Here is an 18,875-nt window from a genome sequence, read left to right as displayed (position 1 = left end):
GAAACCATCTGGTATTTTTTTTTTCTTTCTGGCTTATTTCACTAAGCATGATCCCTTCCAGCTCCATCCATGTTGCTGCAAAAGGCATGAGTTTAACATTTTTGAACATCCAAACAAATTTTAATGATACTTTCCCTCATGCATGTCCAAGCAATGTTGATATGGTGTGCGAGTTTATTTCCCTAGTGGGAAAAATTTTCTGCTTTTAGGATTTTGAAAAAAGCACAGTTTGCTGACTATCATGCATATGGCTGTAGATTTAGAATTAGTGTGCCTGAACAGTGCCTATTGGTATGTTATCTATTGCTTTTAATACTTATTTTTTTTTTTCCCCACAGGTGCTTGTGTCTATCAGGGCTCCGTGTTGGCGGTAGGTCATTCTTAATATATTTGACTTCTTTCTTTTCAATGCAAAATGCTTGATTGAGGTTAGAGTGAGTGAGGTGACCCTATCATTGTAAAATGTGTTTATTTTCTTCACAGTTGAGGATTATCCCTCATCTCCTGGCACAATCATGCTCAATTACTTAATACCTTTTCTAGAGTGAATGAATTAGTTCCATTTGGATACTCAGGTACTGGAAAAGAAGTTTAAACACCCAACATATAATTTGCATTCTGTGGCTGTCCTTTGTGTTTTTTCAATCAGAGAGAAAATTAGATCCCATTTTCTTGTCAGATATGAACTAGGGCACAATTTGTTTATCATCCTGTTGCATTTGCCTCTTCCTTTGAAACTCTCTCAAAAAGAGTACAATTATTAAATTGAGTACAATCTGGAGGATTCCTGTCTACTGCTTTGCATTATACATTTGAGTTTGGTAAACAACAAACAAATTAACATTTTATCTCTGAAACTTTGCCATATAGGATAGATCTGACTTGGAATATAATGTCAGGATGAAGTGGGGGAAAATTGATGCAAGTTATTCGCATTTTTTCCCCCCATTAATAATGTACTATGGTGCATAACTGTGTGTTAAAGTCTTATTGGAAAGACTGTGCACACTCCATCAACTCTAATAAATGGTGTGACTAGTCATTCTTCACCACATTTTTATTTTGGTTTAATAAATGCTGTAATAAAGACAGAACTGAGGTGGCTGGAAACAGTTTTGCTCATTTACATGGCAACCAGCTATTGACATGTGTGATATTAATAAGTCATCTTGGATTATCTTTGTGGTGTTGAAATAGATGAGAAATATCTGAAATATCCATGAGTCTAGATAATTGTAGCTATTCACAGTAATGTTTTTGAATCTGAACTTTATGCAATATAGTTACTGTTCTGGAGATTTATGGTTTTTTTCCCCTTGTATATTTTTATTAAAGAGTCAGGAGAAAACCATTTTATCTCTATTTCTCATTCAGTGTCCTTAAATATGCACTTTTCCTTCTGTTTATTCTTCAGTACATTTTTTGAATCATTTTAAAATCAAAGTGCTATAACATATATCATCAGTTTTGGGGAAAGTAGTAGATAACATAGACAAGTAAGTTATCCATGTTAATACAAAGATGGTTGCTTATTCTATAGAATGATTCATAACTTTTCAATATATTTCCATAGCAATTTATTGATTGGATACTTGCAATAGCATAATGAAATGAAGAGATCATATATTCATACCTTCCCCCTCTTAATAAAGAGCCAGGTATGAGAAAGAGTGAGAAATTGAAATATTTGTTAAAAGACAATTGGCCACTTGTGGTGTATCAAACAAAACAAGCTGCTTTCTATCTGTTGTGCTGCCTGGATCTGTAGAAAAGTGGCTAGATATTTGGCAACAACGCTCTTTATGATTGTACTTTGGAATATGAAAGCATCAGGTACTTGGAGATATCAGTTTGATCAACTGAAAGGAGAGAATGTCTAATCAATTTCCCTTTAGCAGATGATCTTGTTCCCCTTGGTCCTATGTCCTGGCTAATCCCAGCCCCATGAGCTCTCCAGGCTGGCAGGTCAACCTCACTGGTTGACTTCTTGCTCTTGTACAAGTGTCTGCTAGATTGGCATCTATACCTCAAGCCTGATGTACTCATTATTGTAGCTGTGCAGTTCAAGCAGAAAAATCTATTATTACAGCAATAAAGATTATTATTAAACAAATATTTATTGAGTGACAGCTTTGCACCTTCTGTTTTAGGCGCTGGGAATGCATTAGTGAACAAACAAAATCCTTGCTCACTTGGAGCTCATATTCTAATGAGTAAAATATGTAGAATGTCAGATAAAATTGCTATGGAGAAAAACTAGATGGGGATGGGAAGACAAATGCTTGATAGGGGATGATGGTGGATACTTTAATTTGGGTGATAGGAAAGGCCTCATTGTGAAGGTGACATTTGAACAATGACCTGAAGGAGGTGATTAGCAGAGAGAACCCTCTGGCTAGCCAGGAGGAGAGAATTTCAGAGTGGGGAATAGCAAGCATGCAGTATGAGTGGGAGTTTGCTTGGCCATTTGAAGTATGGTCAGAGAGACTAGAGTGTGTAATGAGCTGGTGGGAGGATGGTTGGAGACAAGGTTGCAGAGGTGGGTGGGGGCAGAGCATGGAGGCTTTCGCTTGTCCTTACAGTAAGGTGGGCGAGCCACTGGAAAAGATAGAGCCGAGGAGTGACAAAACCTGACTTATGGCTTAATTAAATTGCTGAAACATGAATGTGAGAAGAAATAGAAATCTTGTTTCTAGGGAAACTATGTTGAATACTTTAAAAAAGACTCCATAGAGGTGAGTAAAATTTGCTGTCAAATTAAGCGTGAGGGAAACAGCTATCACAAATTGGGAAAACCACTAAAATTTAAAGAGATTCTGCATTCAAGTTAATTTGCAAGTATTTTAAATTCTCTTTCATTTTAAGGAACTTCAAACTGGTAATGGTAGATGATGCATTGTGAGCACAGTTAATTGTCTATGTAAGTCACTGCTGCTTCCTCAACAGGGCCTGGTCTTGAAGAAGGATATTGTACCTAGAGCACAGAAAATGAATGCATGGACATTTCTGTATTTTAAATGAAAATAGAGACTTTATGAACATTTATACACGTTTTCAGGATTTTCCAGTTAAACAACTCTGTGTTAGGAGACTATAGTGAGGAGCAGTTGTGGTATGAGTTCCTACCCACAAGCACTTTACATCTGAAAGTGATGTCAGAGATCATGTCATTGCATACTCTCCATTTCTTTCTTTTCTTTTTTTTTTTTACATACTCTCTATTTCATAGGTGAGGAAAGTGCCTCAGGGGTGTCAGGTTCTTGGGGTTCATTCACTTTTTTAGTTAAAGAAGGAGAACAGAAGAGTGGATCTGTTTGAAAATGGCAAAACATAAACTATATCCAGAAGAACTTCATAAAATATATCAGAAAAATGAGAACATGGATCCAGGCATGGGCTGTGAGTTGCTTTCAACTTGTTTTGTGAAGCTTCCTCGTACTGATATTTTTCCAATCTCATTCACATTTTTTTTTAAAAAGATTTATTTATTTATTCATACAGAACTGGAGTACAGGCCAGAGATGCGGAGGGTGAGAGGATTCATCGGAAACAGAGTGGGGAGCAGACAGGCAGATGGACAAAGTACACTGCTGAGGGGGGCAGCAGGCGGGTCAGGAGAGGTCTGCCACGCCATGTGGATCTCCTCCGGGGCAGGCGGGAATCGAATCATGTGGAAGTGGCTTAAGCTTCTTAGTGCAGTGCTTTAACCCGCTGCGCCACCAGGGAGGGCCCTCATTCACATTTTTTAAAAAAGATTTATTTATTCATGCATACAAAACTGGGGTACTGGCCAGAGGTTCGGGGGGGGGGGGGAGGAAGGATTCACCAGAGACAGGTGGGAAGCAGAACAGGCAGATTGACTGAAATACACTGCTGAGGGGAGCAGCGAGCGAGAAAGGAGAGGTCAGCTGCACAGTGTGGATCACCTCCCTGGACGGGAATTGAAATCGTGTTTCGGTGGCTGTGAAAACCTCATAGAGCTACCCTTTAACCCATTGCGCCACCAGGGAGGGCCTCAATCTCATTCATTTGTCACCTGGGCAGATGCACCTATCGTGGACTCTCCAGGGCTGTGGTCGTCTGTGGACCACCTTTTGTGACTTCCCTTCCCCCTACACACCACCTCTGACCTTCCTAAATCTCTATAATATCTATGAAATGAGGAAGAGTAAAGCCTCTCCCAAAGGGTTTTCATGGGATAAAGAAGATAATGTGAGGAAGATGCTCAGATGCAATGCTTGGCTTGTACTTTTCAGCCATAACAAAAATGGTTTGTTCCTTTTTTGCTAATTAAGAGAAGAAAGAGGAGGGGATAGTTCTTAGGCACCTAGTACGTATTTATTACTTTCATTACAAACCCAGGATATTGATGTTCTCTTTACAGATGTGGAAACCGATATTCTGGTTTCTCTTCGGACTGTGTAAGTCTTTTGTCTTCTCTAGGTATAAAATTGTAAGCTAGAAAGTATAAGTCACTTGTCCAAATATACACACCAGTCAGTGCTGGAGAAAGGATTAGAACCCAGTTCTGAGGCTTTAGCCATTTCGCCATGTGGGCTGCTTCTTACAGCCAAGTCGGTCTGTTGCAGTCTCTGGACACCCCAGCTCACTTCACCTTCAGTCCGGGTGCCCACCCCCCCTTCCCCCCCCGCTGCACCTGCTGTGCAGTTGTCTCTGCCACTCTCTGTCCCTGACCTGCTGCAAAGCCAGCTGTCCCTGGCTAACCCCTTCCCAGTTCCCTGAAGCGCTCTGCACTAATGTGCACTAAATTCACCAATTGATACAGGAACCTTCAGGGGGTCATTCCAGTTTAAAAACATAAATTATACCCATACATCCCAAACAGTGTAGTGTCTCCCAGCTTTAAAACCTTTGTTGAGCTGTGGTGACATTCTGGCCTGAGCTGGCTTAAGCCACATGTAGCCATCTCTGTTAGGTTCTGACTTCAGCTGTCTCTTTTCCTTAACACTCTCTTCCCTAGTTTTCTCTTGCAATCTTCAGGTCAGGAATTAAAAGAAGGAACTGGCAACTTCTACACCTTGAGAAACACTGAATAATTTATTTGAGGGTGTGCTTCTTACTCATCCCTGGGCTTCCCCAACTTTCTCTACACTCAGCCCTTATAAAACGGAGCATGTGACCATGTTAAATCAGGAATCCATCAGAGGGAAACTACTTACTGAATATATTTAACTGTGACAAGGGCTCTCAGAGTAGTGAGAGTGAGAAAGGAAATACTTTAAAATTTTCTCCATTCTTTTCCAGCTATATTGAGTAAAAGGTAATTTCCACTTTCCTTTGGCATTGCCACAAGGAAACGATTCTCCTTCATTAGGTTCTTACTGGGATGGGTGATTGGATTCTACCTCAGTTTTCATATCTGTAAATGGAAATGAACTCTTAATTCAAAGTGTTTTGGTGAAAATTAAAGGAGATTAGCTCCATGTTTGTGACCTATGGCACTTAATAAAGGGTAACTGTTGTTATTGAAGATACAAAAAAGGTTATACTTGGCAAACTTGGACTCAAAAGTTGGACTCAAAAGTGTTGCTTGGGAGTTTCTTACCTAGCAGTACTTTCACTCATAGATGCTGACATGAGACTAGCTTTTAACACATTCTGAAGATAGAACCTTTTTCAAAATGCGGAATGCTTACTATATTACTATCTATAGTATAACACAGTGGTAAGACCCAAGATTTGGAGCTGGAATCTTGGAACCACTGTGTATCTGCTATGTGGCTTCAGATACAATATTCTATACCACTGAGTCTCCATTTCATTTTCCTGATATTAGGGTTTTATTCGATAGATTAGATGTAAAGATTAACACAGAGCACACTTGTGAAAACAAAAACAAAAACAAAAGCCAGAACTGTGCTTAGCAAAGAACAGACACAGCATCTCAGTGAAATAAGATGGCATAGTTGAAATGACTGAGTCATAGAGGCCAGGGTGCCTTGGTTCAGGTCCTGGTTGAGTAATTATTAGCTGTGTAGCCTTAATTAAGTAAGCACTTGAATGAAATGAGGTCTAGTTTCTAAATTTGAAATGAAAATTAGTTTTGGTCATTTCCAAATTTCTTTAGCTCAGGACTGTTCAGTAAAACTTCCTGTGCTGATGGGAGTGTTCCATAGCTGCATTGTCCAATATATTAGCAACAAACATGTAATTGAGTACTTGAAATGTTGCTGGTAAAACTGAGGAACTAAATTTTAAATTTTGCTTCACACCAATTAATTAAAACTTTAAATAGCTTCATCCTACTATATAGGATGATGTCAATTTAGAACTTTAAAATTCTTTTTTTGAATAGATAGATATATCTATTTTATGTGTATAAGAACTGGGGTACAGGCCAGAGGTGTGGGAAGTGAGAGGATTCACTAGAGACAGAAGGGGACCAGAACATATGGATCTACTGAAATACACTGCTGAGGGGAGTAGTGGATGAGACAGGAAAGGTCTGCTATGACATTTGGGTCACCTCCCAGGGTTGGGGGGGTATCGAACTCATGGTGCAGTGGCTGTGGATAGCTTCATAGTGCTGTGCTTTAACCTGCTGTGCCACCAGGGAGGGCCCATTGTTCAGTTTTGGACAATTTCTGCTTTCTTCTCTCAGGTGTAATCCTCATAGAATTTCCATCACCAGTTCACTCATGCACCATCATAGCCGCCTGTGCTCTTCCCTACATCGTAGAACTTTAAAATTCTTAATGTACTTTACTACTTAGAACTGAAATATAGTCTGATGGATGGTTCCCACCTTGATGAAGTTTCACCGTAATGTTGTTAGTGATGGTGAGGAAGTTCACAAGAAATTTCTTTACATAATTTGTTATATATATATTTTTTGTTTATGTAATTTGAATGGGCTGAAGGTCTTGCCTATAGCAGTATTACTTTCTCCATATTTCTTAATGTTTTCTCTGAAGACAAGGAAAGATAGAGTTATAGCTGAACCCTACTTGTAGTCAATCTAAATTTGTATATATATATATATTTTTTTTTTTTTAAGATTTTTAAAAAATTTATTTGTATGTACAGAACTGGGGTACAGGCCAGACATGTGGAAGGTGAGAGGCTTCACCAGAGACAGAGTGGGGAGCATAACAGGCAGATCGACGAAACACACTGCTGAGAGGAGCAGCAGGTGGGTCAGGAGAGGTCTGCTGTGCCATGTGGATCTCCTCTGGGGCAGGCAGGGATCGAACTCATGCAGAAGTGCTTAAGCTTCTTAGTGCTGTGCTTTAACCCACTGCGCCACCAGAGAGGGCCTAAATTTGTATATATTTAAGTGTACTACTTGGTGATTTGATATACATATACAAGGTGAAGTAATCAGCACAGTCAAGCTAGTTAACATGTCTGTCACCTTTCTTAGTTTTTTTTTTTTTTTTTATGGTGGATCTACCCTCATAACAAATCTCAAACAATCCAATTTTGTTAACTATACTCACACTGTTGTATGTTAGAGGTCTTCATTGTGTATAATGACAACTTTGTAATCCCTAATTAACATCTCCCTCTCTCCCTCTCCCTTGGCCACTGACAATCTCCATTTTATGCTTTGTTCTACAGGTATGATTGTTTTAGATTTCATATAGATCATGCAGAAATTAGTTTTCTTTGTCTGGCATATTTCACTTAACATTCAAGTCTATTCATTTTGTTGCTAATAGGATTTCCTTCTTTTTAAAAGGCTAAATACTATTCCTTTGTATTTATGTGTTTGTATCACATTTTCTTCATCCATTCATCATGGATGGTACTTAGGTTGTTTCCATTGCTTAACCATTGTGAATATTTCTGTAATGAGCATGGGGGTTGCAGATAATTCTTAAAGATCTGACTTCACTTCCTTTCACACATACACAGAAGCAGAATTGTTGAATTGTGGTAGTTAGTTGTATTTTTGCTTTTATATTTTGAGGAGTCTTCATACTGTTTCCATAATGGTTATACCAATTTACATTCTCATCTACAATACTTAAGGATTTTTGTCCTTAAACTTTTGTCAAAGTCTGATATACTATAGGAGTTTGTCCACTGTTGATATTTTAGCAGGAAAAAAAAAAAAAACCCACACCAACTTCTAGTCTAATCTGTAGGTCTTGTTTATTAAGTTTAAGGAGGGTTAAGAAAGACACTTAGAGTTCTTACGTGTTTGTGTACAAAAATTGGTGTGCTATAGTATTAATTTCTTTTATCTGAAAATGTAACACAAAATAGGCTATCTGAGGGATTGCCCATAGAAGTAAAAACCTTTTCATACTTCCATTTGTGCTGGTGTTCATCTAGATGCTCAAGAGATTTTATGGAGAAGGGAAATAAAGTAAAAATCTGGAAATTTTCCCTATTAAGTGTACAAAGTCCCTCAAAATATTTAGTGAATCTTGCTTAGTGACTAGCAACAGAAGCTTTGAATCGTGGATATTCTCAGAGGGAAGCAACAAAATTAGCATTCCTTAATTTCCATTAAGAGTATAATGGTATAGCAGGATATCATTGTTTTCTGTTATAGCCTAACAAGAATTCATCACTTTTTAATGCTTTCTTCATTTAGTTTTAAATACTAAATAATACACTTTTGAGAGGAGAGCCTACTCTTTGTTAAAATGTGCTTATTTTGGGATGAAAACTATCTTTTTCAGAGAATCAGCAGCATGTCATCACTGTTAGGTGCTGGAGTAAATTTCTTGAAGGAATGAGCTTCCTTTAACTAGAGGTATTCAAGCTGAGTCTGGGCAACAGTGTTAGACATGAGATAAAGTGACGTGATCAAGATGACTTCCAAGGTTTCTTCACTTTAATCTACTTGGCTAGATCAGCGTTCTTCCGACTAAGTCAGTCCTTGACGAGGGTAGAAGACCTCCAGAGTGTACAGGGAATGCTTTCTTTTATGCATTTCTTCAAAGGAAGCGTTTTGTACTCTCAGATGCCAGGTGGTGAGAACTGGGTTCTTGTTTCAAATGCTTCTTTTTTCCGTGCTGGGTTTTTATAAATTGCCCATCATAATCAGATGTGCTAGTTTCCTACTTGGGAATTTGTATCTTCTTAGAATAATTAAATAATCCATATGCATTTTCATTCTTACTCTTTTTCTTGTGGAAGGAACAGATGTTTTAAGTTAGCAAACACATTTTTTATGCTTTATTTTGGATTTAGAAGAGGCAACAGAGTCTGGCAGCCACATTAATTTGTTCAAAATATGCTGTGCATGTTCATATGTCTTAATTTTCTGGCCAGACCATCCATACCTCTACCTTTTATTTTCTTAAGTTTGGGTCACTTTTTGCCTTACAACTTAGGTACCTCATTTTATTTTTTATCTCCACTTGTCTATAAAATATGGACATAGACTCATGTTTATTTTATACATAGAACAATATGCATATGTGTAGATCTTCTAGAAAAGAAACGTCACTCATTATGACACTTATTGTCTTGTCATTGCTTATTTTTTTTTAAAACTTTCTGCTTACTAAGGAAAAGATAATATATAAATATCAAATGCAATTGTGACTTAAACCAGATTATGTTTCTTTGCAATTTGAATGACAAATGTCTAAAGGAAAGTTGGCTTTGAAAACTTTATTTAGATGGCATTTTGCTTCTGTGACAGAAAGGGAGACTGAAATGTAACATTAACCAAAAAGAATTTTTAAATATCTGAGCAGTTTTATGTAAAACAAGTATATGCCTATGCTATCCCAATTAAGTTCTTTTTAGCTGTGGTTTCCTAGGCTCCCAGAATCTATCATCTAAATGAAAGGAAGGAGAAAAGGGAAAGGCTTTCAAAGTAAGAAACAGTTTATTGTTAGTACTCAGAAGGTCCTTGAGTTTGGGCCATGACCTGTGAGTTATTTCCTGACAGATCCCAGGACTGGTTATTTATTAAATTTATGTCATTCCTTTCTTCCCAAGGGAAATTGAATGGGTAGGGAGGGGCTGGGAGAGGAGGGCTTCTACATTGTAGAATAGATTTCATAGTTCCTTCTACCTTACATTCTTAAAATGGCTTTGTAATAGTGAGCAGGAGAGAATTATTAACAGAAAAAGATACTTATTCTTTGGTGCTCTTTCTGTACTGAGTTTCTTTATATTGCATAGAGAACTTGAACTGAGAGAGGAGAGAACAGGAATAGAAGGAACCCTACCCTGATATTAGTGCCTAAGAAGAAGCTCCTCCCTTTCGTATTCATAGGTATATGTGGTAGAGTGACCAATGATCAACATCTGTGTGCTGGAAGGTAGAAATTGTATCCCTGTATCATGTAATAGTAGATCCTTGGTTGCTGCCCAGTGTTTTCTTGTCTCCATTTTGCTGCTGTTTTCTTAGTCCTTTTCCCTTCCCTAAATGTAAATTTTAATAGTAAACGAGTTAGAATATTTATATTCCTTTGCCAGAGGTTGCTTTGGAAGTGAGTATATGATCTAGTTATGGCCAAACAGACATGCACAGAAGTCTGATAAGGTTTCTGGATGCTTAAAATAGCACTTCATACCTCCTTCCACCCCCATGCTAATAAGTTGGGGGAAAAATGAATAAATATAGAAGAAAAAAAATCATTCTTTTTTTAGCCAATGATACAGCTTTAATTTTCTTAGCCAAATGGTCTTATTGATCTTGGACCTCCAGAAGTGGGAATACATATGCATTCAGACAGAACTTTTCTTAGTTGGCTTTCCCACATAAAAAGGCTACCCAGGTAGGAATTACTGTTTGGAGAAGGAAACTTTTTATGCTCTTGGTTGACAGGATTGTTTCCTAGAAGAAGTAAGACAAAATTGAACTAAGCACACTAGCTTTTCTTTTAAATTTATCAGTTAGGTAAATCTATCATCTTTTCAGGGATTAAAAAAAAAAAAACAATAACACACACACAGACACAACAAATCCTGCATATTGATATTCTTTTACAAGAAGGAAACCTCAGGATAAAAAATTTCCCATTATTGGGAGATTTTAAACTTACTTTTTGAACATTGAAACGTGAAGACGTGAGTCCTGGAACTGCTAAAGCCATTGTGCAGCTTTGAGAATACTGTTACCACGTGGAGTTTGATGGGAAAAAAGGAGGAAATGGTTCGGTTCCTTGAAGAGTTTGGTTGTTGATCTATTGATTTGAACAGCACAGAAATGGAACTTTCTGAGAAATTGTTATAAGCAATTCCCTCATTGTCTAAGCTAATGTAAGTAGAATTTTGTGTTCTTGTAGTCAAAAGCATTCTAATACCCTGCAGTATTGAACTCAGGTCAAATCACGTTGGGCTAAGCGCGGGAGCAGACCGCGTGTGTGCTCAGTCTACACTGAGTTGGAACTGGAGTTTTTCACGGCTGTTTGATCTTGGGCAAATTACTGACCTTATTTTTAAACTGGAAATAATAGCTGTGTCCATATTATAGAACTGTTGCAAAGATAAATGAGATGATCTAACTTCTTATCCAAAAGTAGAACATTCCGTGGAAGCTTCTTTTCAGTCGAAGTGGTATAAAAGAAGCAATGGCCATTTGTTTATATAGAAGCAAAAGTTCTCTGCACCTTACCACATCATACCAAATAATCCATTAAATCTAAAATCACACCAACATCTAGTAAAAACAGTAATGACATGCTCCATATACACTTCTGTATATTAGGCAGTTCCCGGGAGAGGAGCTTGGCAGGACCATTGTGGTTACAGGGTTACCCAGGGTGAATGGCTGCTGTAAACCAAACACTGAAGGCAATTTTTGCTTTTTACCTTTTGTCATAACAGTAAATGTCCTCTTCATATTTCTTCTGGTTAGTGAAAACATGGAATGTTATCTTTCATAAGGGGTGGAACATGAACTTTTGAAAAATGGGGGATTACTTGTATATGAACATACCTGAAATATAATAAGTAGTAAGTAGGCACTAGCTGTTGAAAATACTTTTATTCGTGTAGTAAACCACTTTTGATCTTGACCTTGAATTTTGGGCCAGTTTAGAATTGGTAAAGAGGGAAAGGTTCTTAAGATAAAGGATCAAGATAAGTAAAACATAACCAGTAAATTTAGTCCAATTTTACTGAAGTGTGTGAAATGATGGGCTAAAACACTGAAAAAGGATTTTTAAACTCCAGATCACATAGAGCCTGAAATAAGGCATTAGACTTAATTCTGTAGTCAATGGGAGAACCTTTGAAATGGAAATCCTTTGCTCTTAAATTCTAACCCTCACCACAGATTAGTTAATTTTTGAAAGTGAGATACCATGGCACCCACTTTGCTGTGTTCATTCCTCTTTGCATTTGCCCTCTGGTCTAGATTTGGTTAATCTGTAGAATTTTGGGGACGGTGTAGGTGACCTCATGAAACAGATTATCATTATTGGAATAAAAAAGGTCAGTTTGTAGACTTACTCCCAAAGTGAGTCACATTATGTTCACTATTAGTTCGGCATAAATGGGTTCATCCGACATTATGTCAAGTGAAACTCCCTATTAATAGCCATTAATCCAGTCCTCTAATATTGATGTTCATAATGATGCCCTCTGAAATGGTGGTGTAATCTTTTTCCTATCTCTTTAATCTAGTCAGCACTGCTCATTTCTTCTTCACAAATTGCAAAAATTAAATCATGTTCTTGATAGTACTAGGATAAATAACACTTTTTATTAAACATTTTTAAAGGAAACTTGGCTGTTTTATATATACTATCCCAGATTTTGATGAGATTACTTTTCTCCCATGCTAGAGAAAAGAACTGAGTTTTGTTGGCTTTTAGAAGTGTATCAGATTTATCAATTCCTACATTTCAATTTTTTTTTAAAGATTTATTTATTTATTCATACAGAACTGGGGTACAGGTCAGAGATGCAGAGGGTGAGAGGATTCACCAGGGATAGAGTGGGGTGCAGAACAGGCAGATGGACGAAGTATACTGCTGAGGGGAGCAGCAGGCGGGTCAGGAGAGGTCTGCCACACTATGTGGATCTCCTCTGGGGCAGGCTGGGATCCAACTCATGGGGAATTGGCTTAAGCTTCTTAGTGCAGTGCTTTAACCCACTGCACCACCAGGGAGGGCCATTTCAATTTTTTTTTTAAAGATCAAGTGTGGTAAGATCCTTTAAGGAATAATAAGACTCTTTGAAAACCATGATGTGTTAAAGAAGATTCCTAGGAGGTTATGGATTTGTGAGGAGAAAAGAGGAATATTTTATATGAATAAGCAAACTCAAGGGTAAATGAAAAAGAAACACATGTTAGATGACTGCTTTTGTTGCCACTTTAGTTGAATGATTTAAGCAGTTAAAAATGTCTTTTATATGTCTTACCCGGTTTTGCTGATGACTAAACTTCAATAATAATAGCCAGGAGATAAATATAAAGTATAATAAAATGTTTTGTGTATGAAGGCATGTGCATTCATGTGAGGTGTTTTTAATGCAGTCTTATTAAAGTCAAGGATACTTACATAGTAAGAGAGATAGTATCCTTAAAACTAAGAATTTATTTCTCTGTACTAAAAATAAAGAGAAAACAATTAAAAAGAATAAGCAATAGTGTTTTAGGAAAATTTAATCACAAAATTCCAGAATATATATCCAACCTTTGAGAATGACAGCATCCTGTTTTGTTTTTTTCTAAATGCAAATTGTCATTTTTTTTGTTATATCAAATGTAAGTTTAGCTAAAAGAAAAGAAACCAAATGCTAGTAATTCTGCGAATAAGGTTACTATTAAGTATTGCATGAATTTATTATAGAACTTTTACTGTGTATGTGTGTTACACAGAAATAAACATCCCAATATGAGTCTTGGGATGTTTAAGTATTACTTAATAATTTGTAGTGATAGGTTTCTAAGGACATGTATACATACAGTTCTACATAGCATAAATCCGTCATGGATTCTAAGTTATTTAGATCATTCTTGTAAATTAGTACTCATATTACCTCCAATAGTTTGGAGTCATTGTGGTGAACATTCTTGCATACTTTTCAGTTATTTCCTGGGGACAGATAACTATTTCCTAAAGGTAAATTCCTTACAGATACAACTTTCTGAGTCACATGATATGTTTTTTTTTTAAAAAGCATATTTGTGTGTATATTTAATGTGTGTTACCAAATCACCCTATAAGAAAGTTGCAACAATTTCCCTCTCTGTAGATACTATAGATACTATTAGTGGAGAATTTTGATGTAGGGATAAATCCAACACTTGACTTTTTTTTTTTTTAAGATTTATTTACTTATTCATACAGAACTGGGGTATAAACCAAAGGTGCAGGGGCAGTGAGAGGCCTCACCAGAGACAGAGTGGGGAGCAGAACAGGCAATTGGTGCTAAGGGGAGCAGCGGGCGGGTGAGGAGAGGTCTGTCTCGCCACGTGAATCACCTCTGGGGCGGGGGATTGAACTCTTACTGAAGTGGCTGCAACCAGCTTGCAGTGCTGTGTTCCAACCCATTGCGCCACCAGGGAGGGCCCCCAATACTTGATTTTTAAAGGTTAGTAGAGGGCCTCCCTGGTGGTTTAGGGGTTAAAGTCTCAGCACTATCAAGCTATTGCCAGCCATTGCAGCATGAGTTCAAACCCCAGCCAGGGAACTAACCCACATGGCACAACAGATTTCTCCTGTCTCTGCTGCTCACTTCAGCAATATATGTCAGTAGATCTTTCTGTTATGCTCCCCACTGTCTCTGGTGAATCCTCTCACTCTTCCCCCTCACCCCCACCTCTGGCCTAGACCCCAGTTTTATATACATAAATTAATAAAATAAATCTTAAAAAAATTTAAAGGTTAGGAGAATAGAAGACTGTACTAACACACCTCATATAACTTAAATATAGCTAAGTGTAAAATTAAAAAAAGCAACAGAATACCATTTTCAAAGAATTTGTGTTGTATAGTGTTATAAAATATTACTTATTACTTCAAATAATTCATGTAAATATTTAAGAATACTATCAAACTTTAGCAATTAAACTAAGAATATGAATAGATTCCACACAAGAAAAAATACAATTAAGAGGAATTGTTAATAACCAGGTGGAAACTAAACTAATAATGGGATGTCGCCTTGTAACTATTAGGAAAATAACATAAATGTTCAAATTCACTTTTGATGAAACTTCTGGGACTTTGCCTTAAGCAATTAGTTTTGGAGAAAAAAATACACAAAAAAGTGCTTTTTCCAGCTAAAAAGTTATCTGAATGTCTGTGTTAGAAGAGCGGTTAAGTAAATCATCATAGATTAACTTTGACATGGGACATTATACAGACATTAAAATAATGGATGTGAAGACCATCTAGCCATGTAGACACATTTATGAGGTAATGTTAAGTGAAAGGCAGAATATTCAATTCAAAACCCCATGATTAAAACTATTTTTAAAAATGTGCATTTCTGTGATTAGAATCTAATCAAGGGAAAAAAACATTTTATGTGAAAAGGGGAGAGAAAGCTTGTGTGTAGAGTTGATGGAACCAGAAGAGAGAGAGAGACCAGAAGTTATGAGAGTGAAGGAACAATGGATAGAGAAAATCAAGAAAGGGCAAGACATGTTCCCTCGTTCTTTTTAAAAGATTTATTTATTTCTTCATACAGTACTGGGGTACAAACCAGAGGTGCAGGGGTGGTAAGAGGATTTACTAGAGACAGAGTGGGGAGCAGAACAGGCAGATTGACGAATTACATTTCTGAGGGGGTCAGTGGGGAAGTCTCCCACATGCCACCTCCCTGGCTGGACCCCAAACTCATGCAGAAGCAGTTGGGGCTAGCTTTGTAGTGCTGCACTTTAACCCATTGTGCCACCAGGGAGGGTCCATGTTCCCTTGCTTTTAACTGAAGTTGAGAAAGAAATTTAGTCACTCTATAATAAACATTTATTTGCTTGAAAATAATACTTAACAAAACATGGGCACATTTGATGAACTAGGATCATGTTGATGCTTGTTTTGCTCATTTAATATGGGGCAGTGAATTGAACGGCCAATAGGTTAAATATTAATGCATTTTGAAATGAAATGAAATGTTTTGTTGTTTTCTTGAAATTCTTGTTTGGAACATTTCTTGGGTACTTAGTTCTTTGCTTCATTTATTTATTTTTTGATAAAAGGCAAGTAGAAAGACAACAGAATCTGTAATGGATACTAAAAATGGATTGACCAGGAAGATGGAACTTTAAGGTGGATGGGGACAAATATTTTTTAGTCTTCTGGAATGAGATGTATAACTTTTGTGACAAAATTGCTGTCCTGTTATGAGGAGTGAGAGCAGAGTAAGTTAGACCATGATGCTTTAGTGGGTTAGGCACTTTGGACTATTACCTGCAAGAGTTATTATTTCTAGCCTTTTGGGGGTTACAAGCTCATTCTCCTCTCCTCTTTGAGTCTTAAAAATATGGTTGAAACATGGAAATTTTGTGATATTGAAAGTAGGTTAAGAAATTTCATGATTTATTTATCTTAATTTAAGGCCATTTAGTGACTGTAAATTAAGATACTCTTTCCCAACAATACCACTTTCTTTAGGGTATTTAACTTATTTGCCTCTATTCATTGAGCTCCTCAGAGGCTGCTTTTAGGCAAAGGAAATCAAGACTCAGCCTGTTTCTCTTTCAAAAAGCTAGAAGATCAGTGGTATGAGGAATGTGGCATTTCTTGGTGGTGTTGCTGTTTCTCAACATGGGTTTTGAATAGTTGAGGAGAGTTGTGATGACATAGTGATCATTGATGTCACAAAGCAGAGACTGGTGGGGACTGGGCAGGTAAGAAAGGGTTTTGGGTAGAAGAAGGACCCACCTAACTCTTGGTCAGTGTGACTCTAAAATTTTTATGAGACTTACAGAAATGAGTAGTATGGAAACTTTGAGGATACACTGAGTAGAAGGAACAAAGAAACAGAAATGTGAGTTAAAATAGTCTTTTGGGGGTAGGCTGGATTTGGCCCCACCCTGGTGGTGCAGCGGGTTAAAGCACAACACTAAGAAACTAAAGCCACTTCAGCATGAGTTCAATCTCCTGCCCCGGAGGTGACCCACATGGCGCAGCAGACCTCTCCTGACGTGCCGCTGCTCCCCTCAGTAGTTTACTTCGTGGATCTGCCTGTTCTGCTCCCCACTCTGTCTTGGTGAATCCTCTCATGGCCCCTGAACCTCTGGCCTATACCTCAGTTCTGTATGCGTAAATAAATAAATCTTTAAAAAAATAGTTTTTTTGGGAAAAGATCTGAGGTCACTTCTTCAGAGTGGTTTTTTACATATAGATATTTTTAGAAAATGTGGTTTAAAGATTTGCTTCATTTCTCTTGTTTTATATCATTGTAGAATTTTGTATACAAATGTGAGAAGTAGCTTAAGTGTTAATGTAGAAAATGTTTTATGTCTATGCTTTTTGATGTTCTTTAAATTGTACATTACCTTTCTGCGTATACCGTAGCTTTCTCTCTCAACAGAAACATTTCAGTTTTTAACCCAAGGCGATGGACTGAAACATGGGAACAAATAGAAGCCAAAACTAAGGGCTTTTATTCACAGTATTTATAACTATTTCCTTATCACATTTAATGTGTATGTGTGTATGGAAACCTATTCTGCTATTGGTTCTCTCTTTGAAAACTGCCACCTTCTGAAAGCAACCATCTCCTGGATCCCTGAGTGGTTCCAAGTATTAACAGTTATGACATATGTACAATACTACACAAATAGAATGACATCTCTATTTTGGTAGCTCAGCTTTTTGCAAATTCTCCTGTTTGGAACACAAATAAGAATCAGGAACTAAGTACAAAAGACCTATGAAAAACAGATATTACACTGTGTACATGTAGATTTATTCCCTATGGGCAGCGGAGAGCTTTCCTGTCTATACTGCTACGGGTTGGAGTGGAGGTATACTTACAGTGTTCAGCCCTGTTGTGTAGAGGAGAGGCTGGGACACACAGGAGGTAGGAGGAATAGGGTGCAGAAGTAAGTGCTTTGGTCAAAGATTTGGAGTCTTGTTTCCTTGTCATTATATATGTGTATGTGCGTATAATATATATATAGATATATATGTATATATATAAAAACCACTTAATGTATATATATATAGATATATATACATATATATCTATATATATACATTAAGTGTGTATATATAGATATATATACATATATATATCTATATATATATATACACATTAAGTGGTTTTTTTTCCTATCATAGGCAGGACACTAATAAAAATCACATTTTTTCCCATAAGTGGAATCGGTTTTCTTTTGACAGGATTGATTCTATTGTCTGGAGTTTGTGTATGTGAAAAATGGTAATATATCTGCCTTGTGAAACCCTGTGAAATATTTTTATGCTCAGTTCTGCTTTTGCCATGACTAGATAGTTTAAATTGCTCAGATCCGTTGTACAAGTAGACACATGTAAGCATTCCATGGATGCATATTGGGGTATATTCATTTAGGGCTCACAAACATTTTACCACATGAAGTTCTTTTATAGTTAAGAAATGCTTATTTTCAGTCCACTTCTAATCTTTCATTTGTTTGGCAAGACAATATATATATATATATTTTTTTTCTTTCAAATTTCTCACGGTTACATTCTCTTAAATTTGTCCTAGGGTGTCTCACTGAAACTGGGATATGTAGACAGGTGGAGTTGGGATATGCCTCTTGAAAATCTATTTTTCCTTCCTGTGCTAGAATAGCAAAACATCCTTACTTTGACACTGAAAACTTGGGTGTGTTAAATGTTGGTTAGTGACATACCCTGGTTTGTGAGACCTGGAATTCTCATGGGAAAGAGCCTCAACCCTGAAAACAGTTGGAATTCTGACATCTGATATCATGCCTTAAGGATGATGAGGATGGCATGGTGTGGGCCAAGGGTAAGAAAACTAGGCCG

General features: G+C 37.2%; 1 protein-coding gene across 1 annotated transcript in view; it reads left to right on the top strand.

The window, feature by feature from the left end:
- FRAS1 (Fraser extracellular matrix complex subunit 1) overlaps nucleotides 1-18,875 on the top strand; it is a 412,381-nt gene that overhangs the window by 9,560 nt on the left and 383,946 nt on the right. The window contains exon 2 of the mRNA XM_004681192.2: nucleotides 339-370. Coding sequence (XP_004681249.1) covers nucleotides 339-370 — 32 coding nt within the window. The remainder of the gene's footprint in view (nucleotides 1-338; nucleotides 371-18,875) is intronic.

Source organism: Condylura cristata, unplaced genomic scaffold (assembly GCF_000260355.1).
Source record: "Condylura cristata isolate star-nosed mole 26May11 unplaced genomic scaffold, ConCri1.0 scaffold00012, whole genome shotgun sequence".
Classification (NCBI taxonomy): domain Eukaryota; kingdom Metazoa; phylum Chordata; class Mammalia; order Eulipotyphla; family Talpidae; genus Condylura; species Condylura cristata.
Note: the sequence above shows the minus strand (reverse complement) of the source record. Positions and strands in the feature narration are given on the sequence as shown.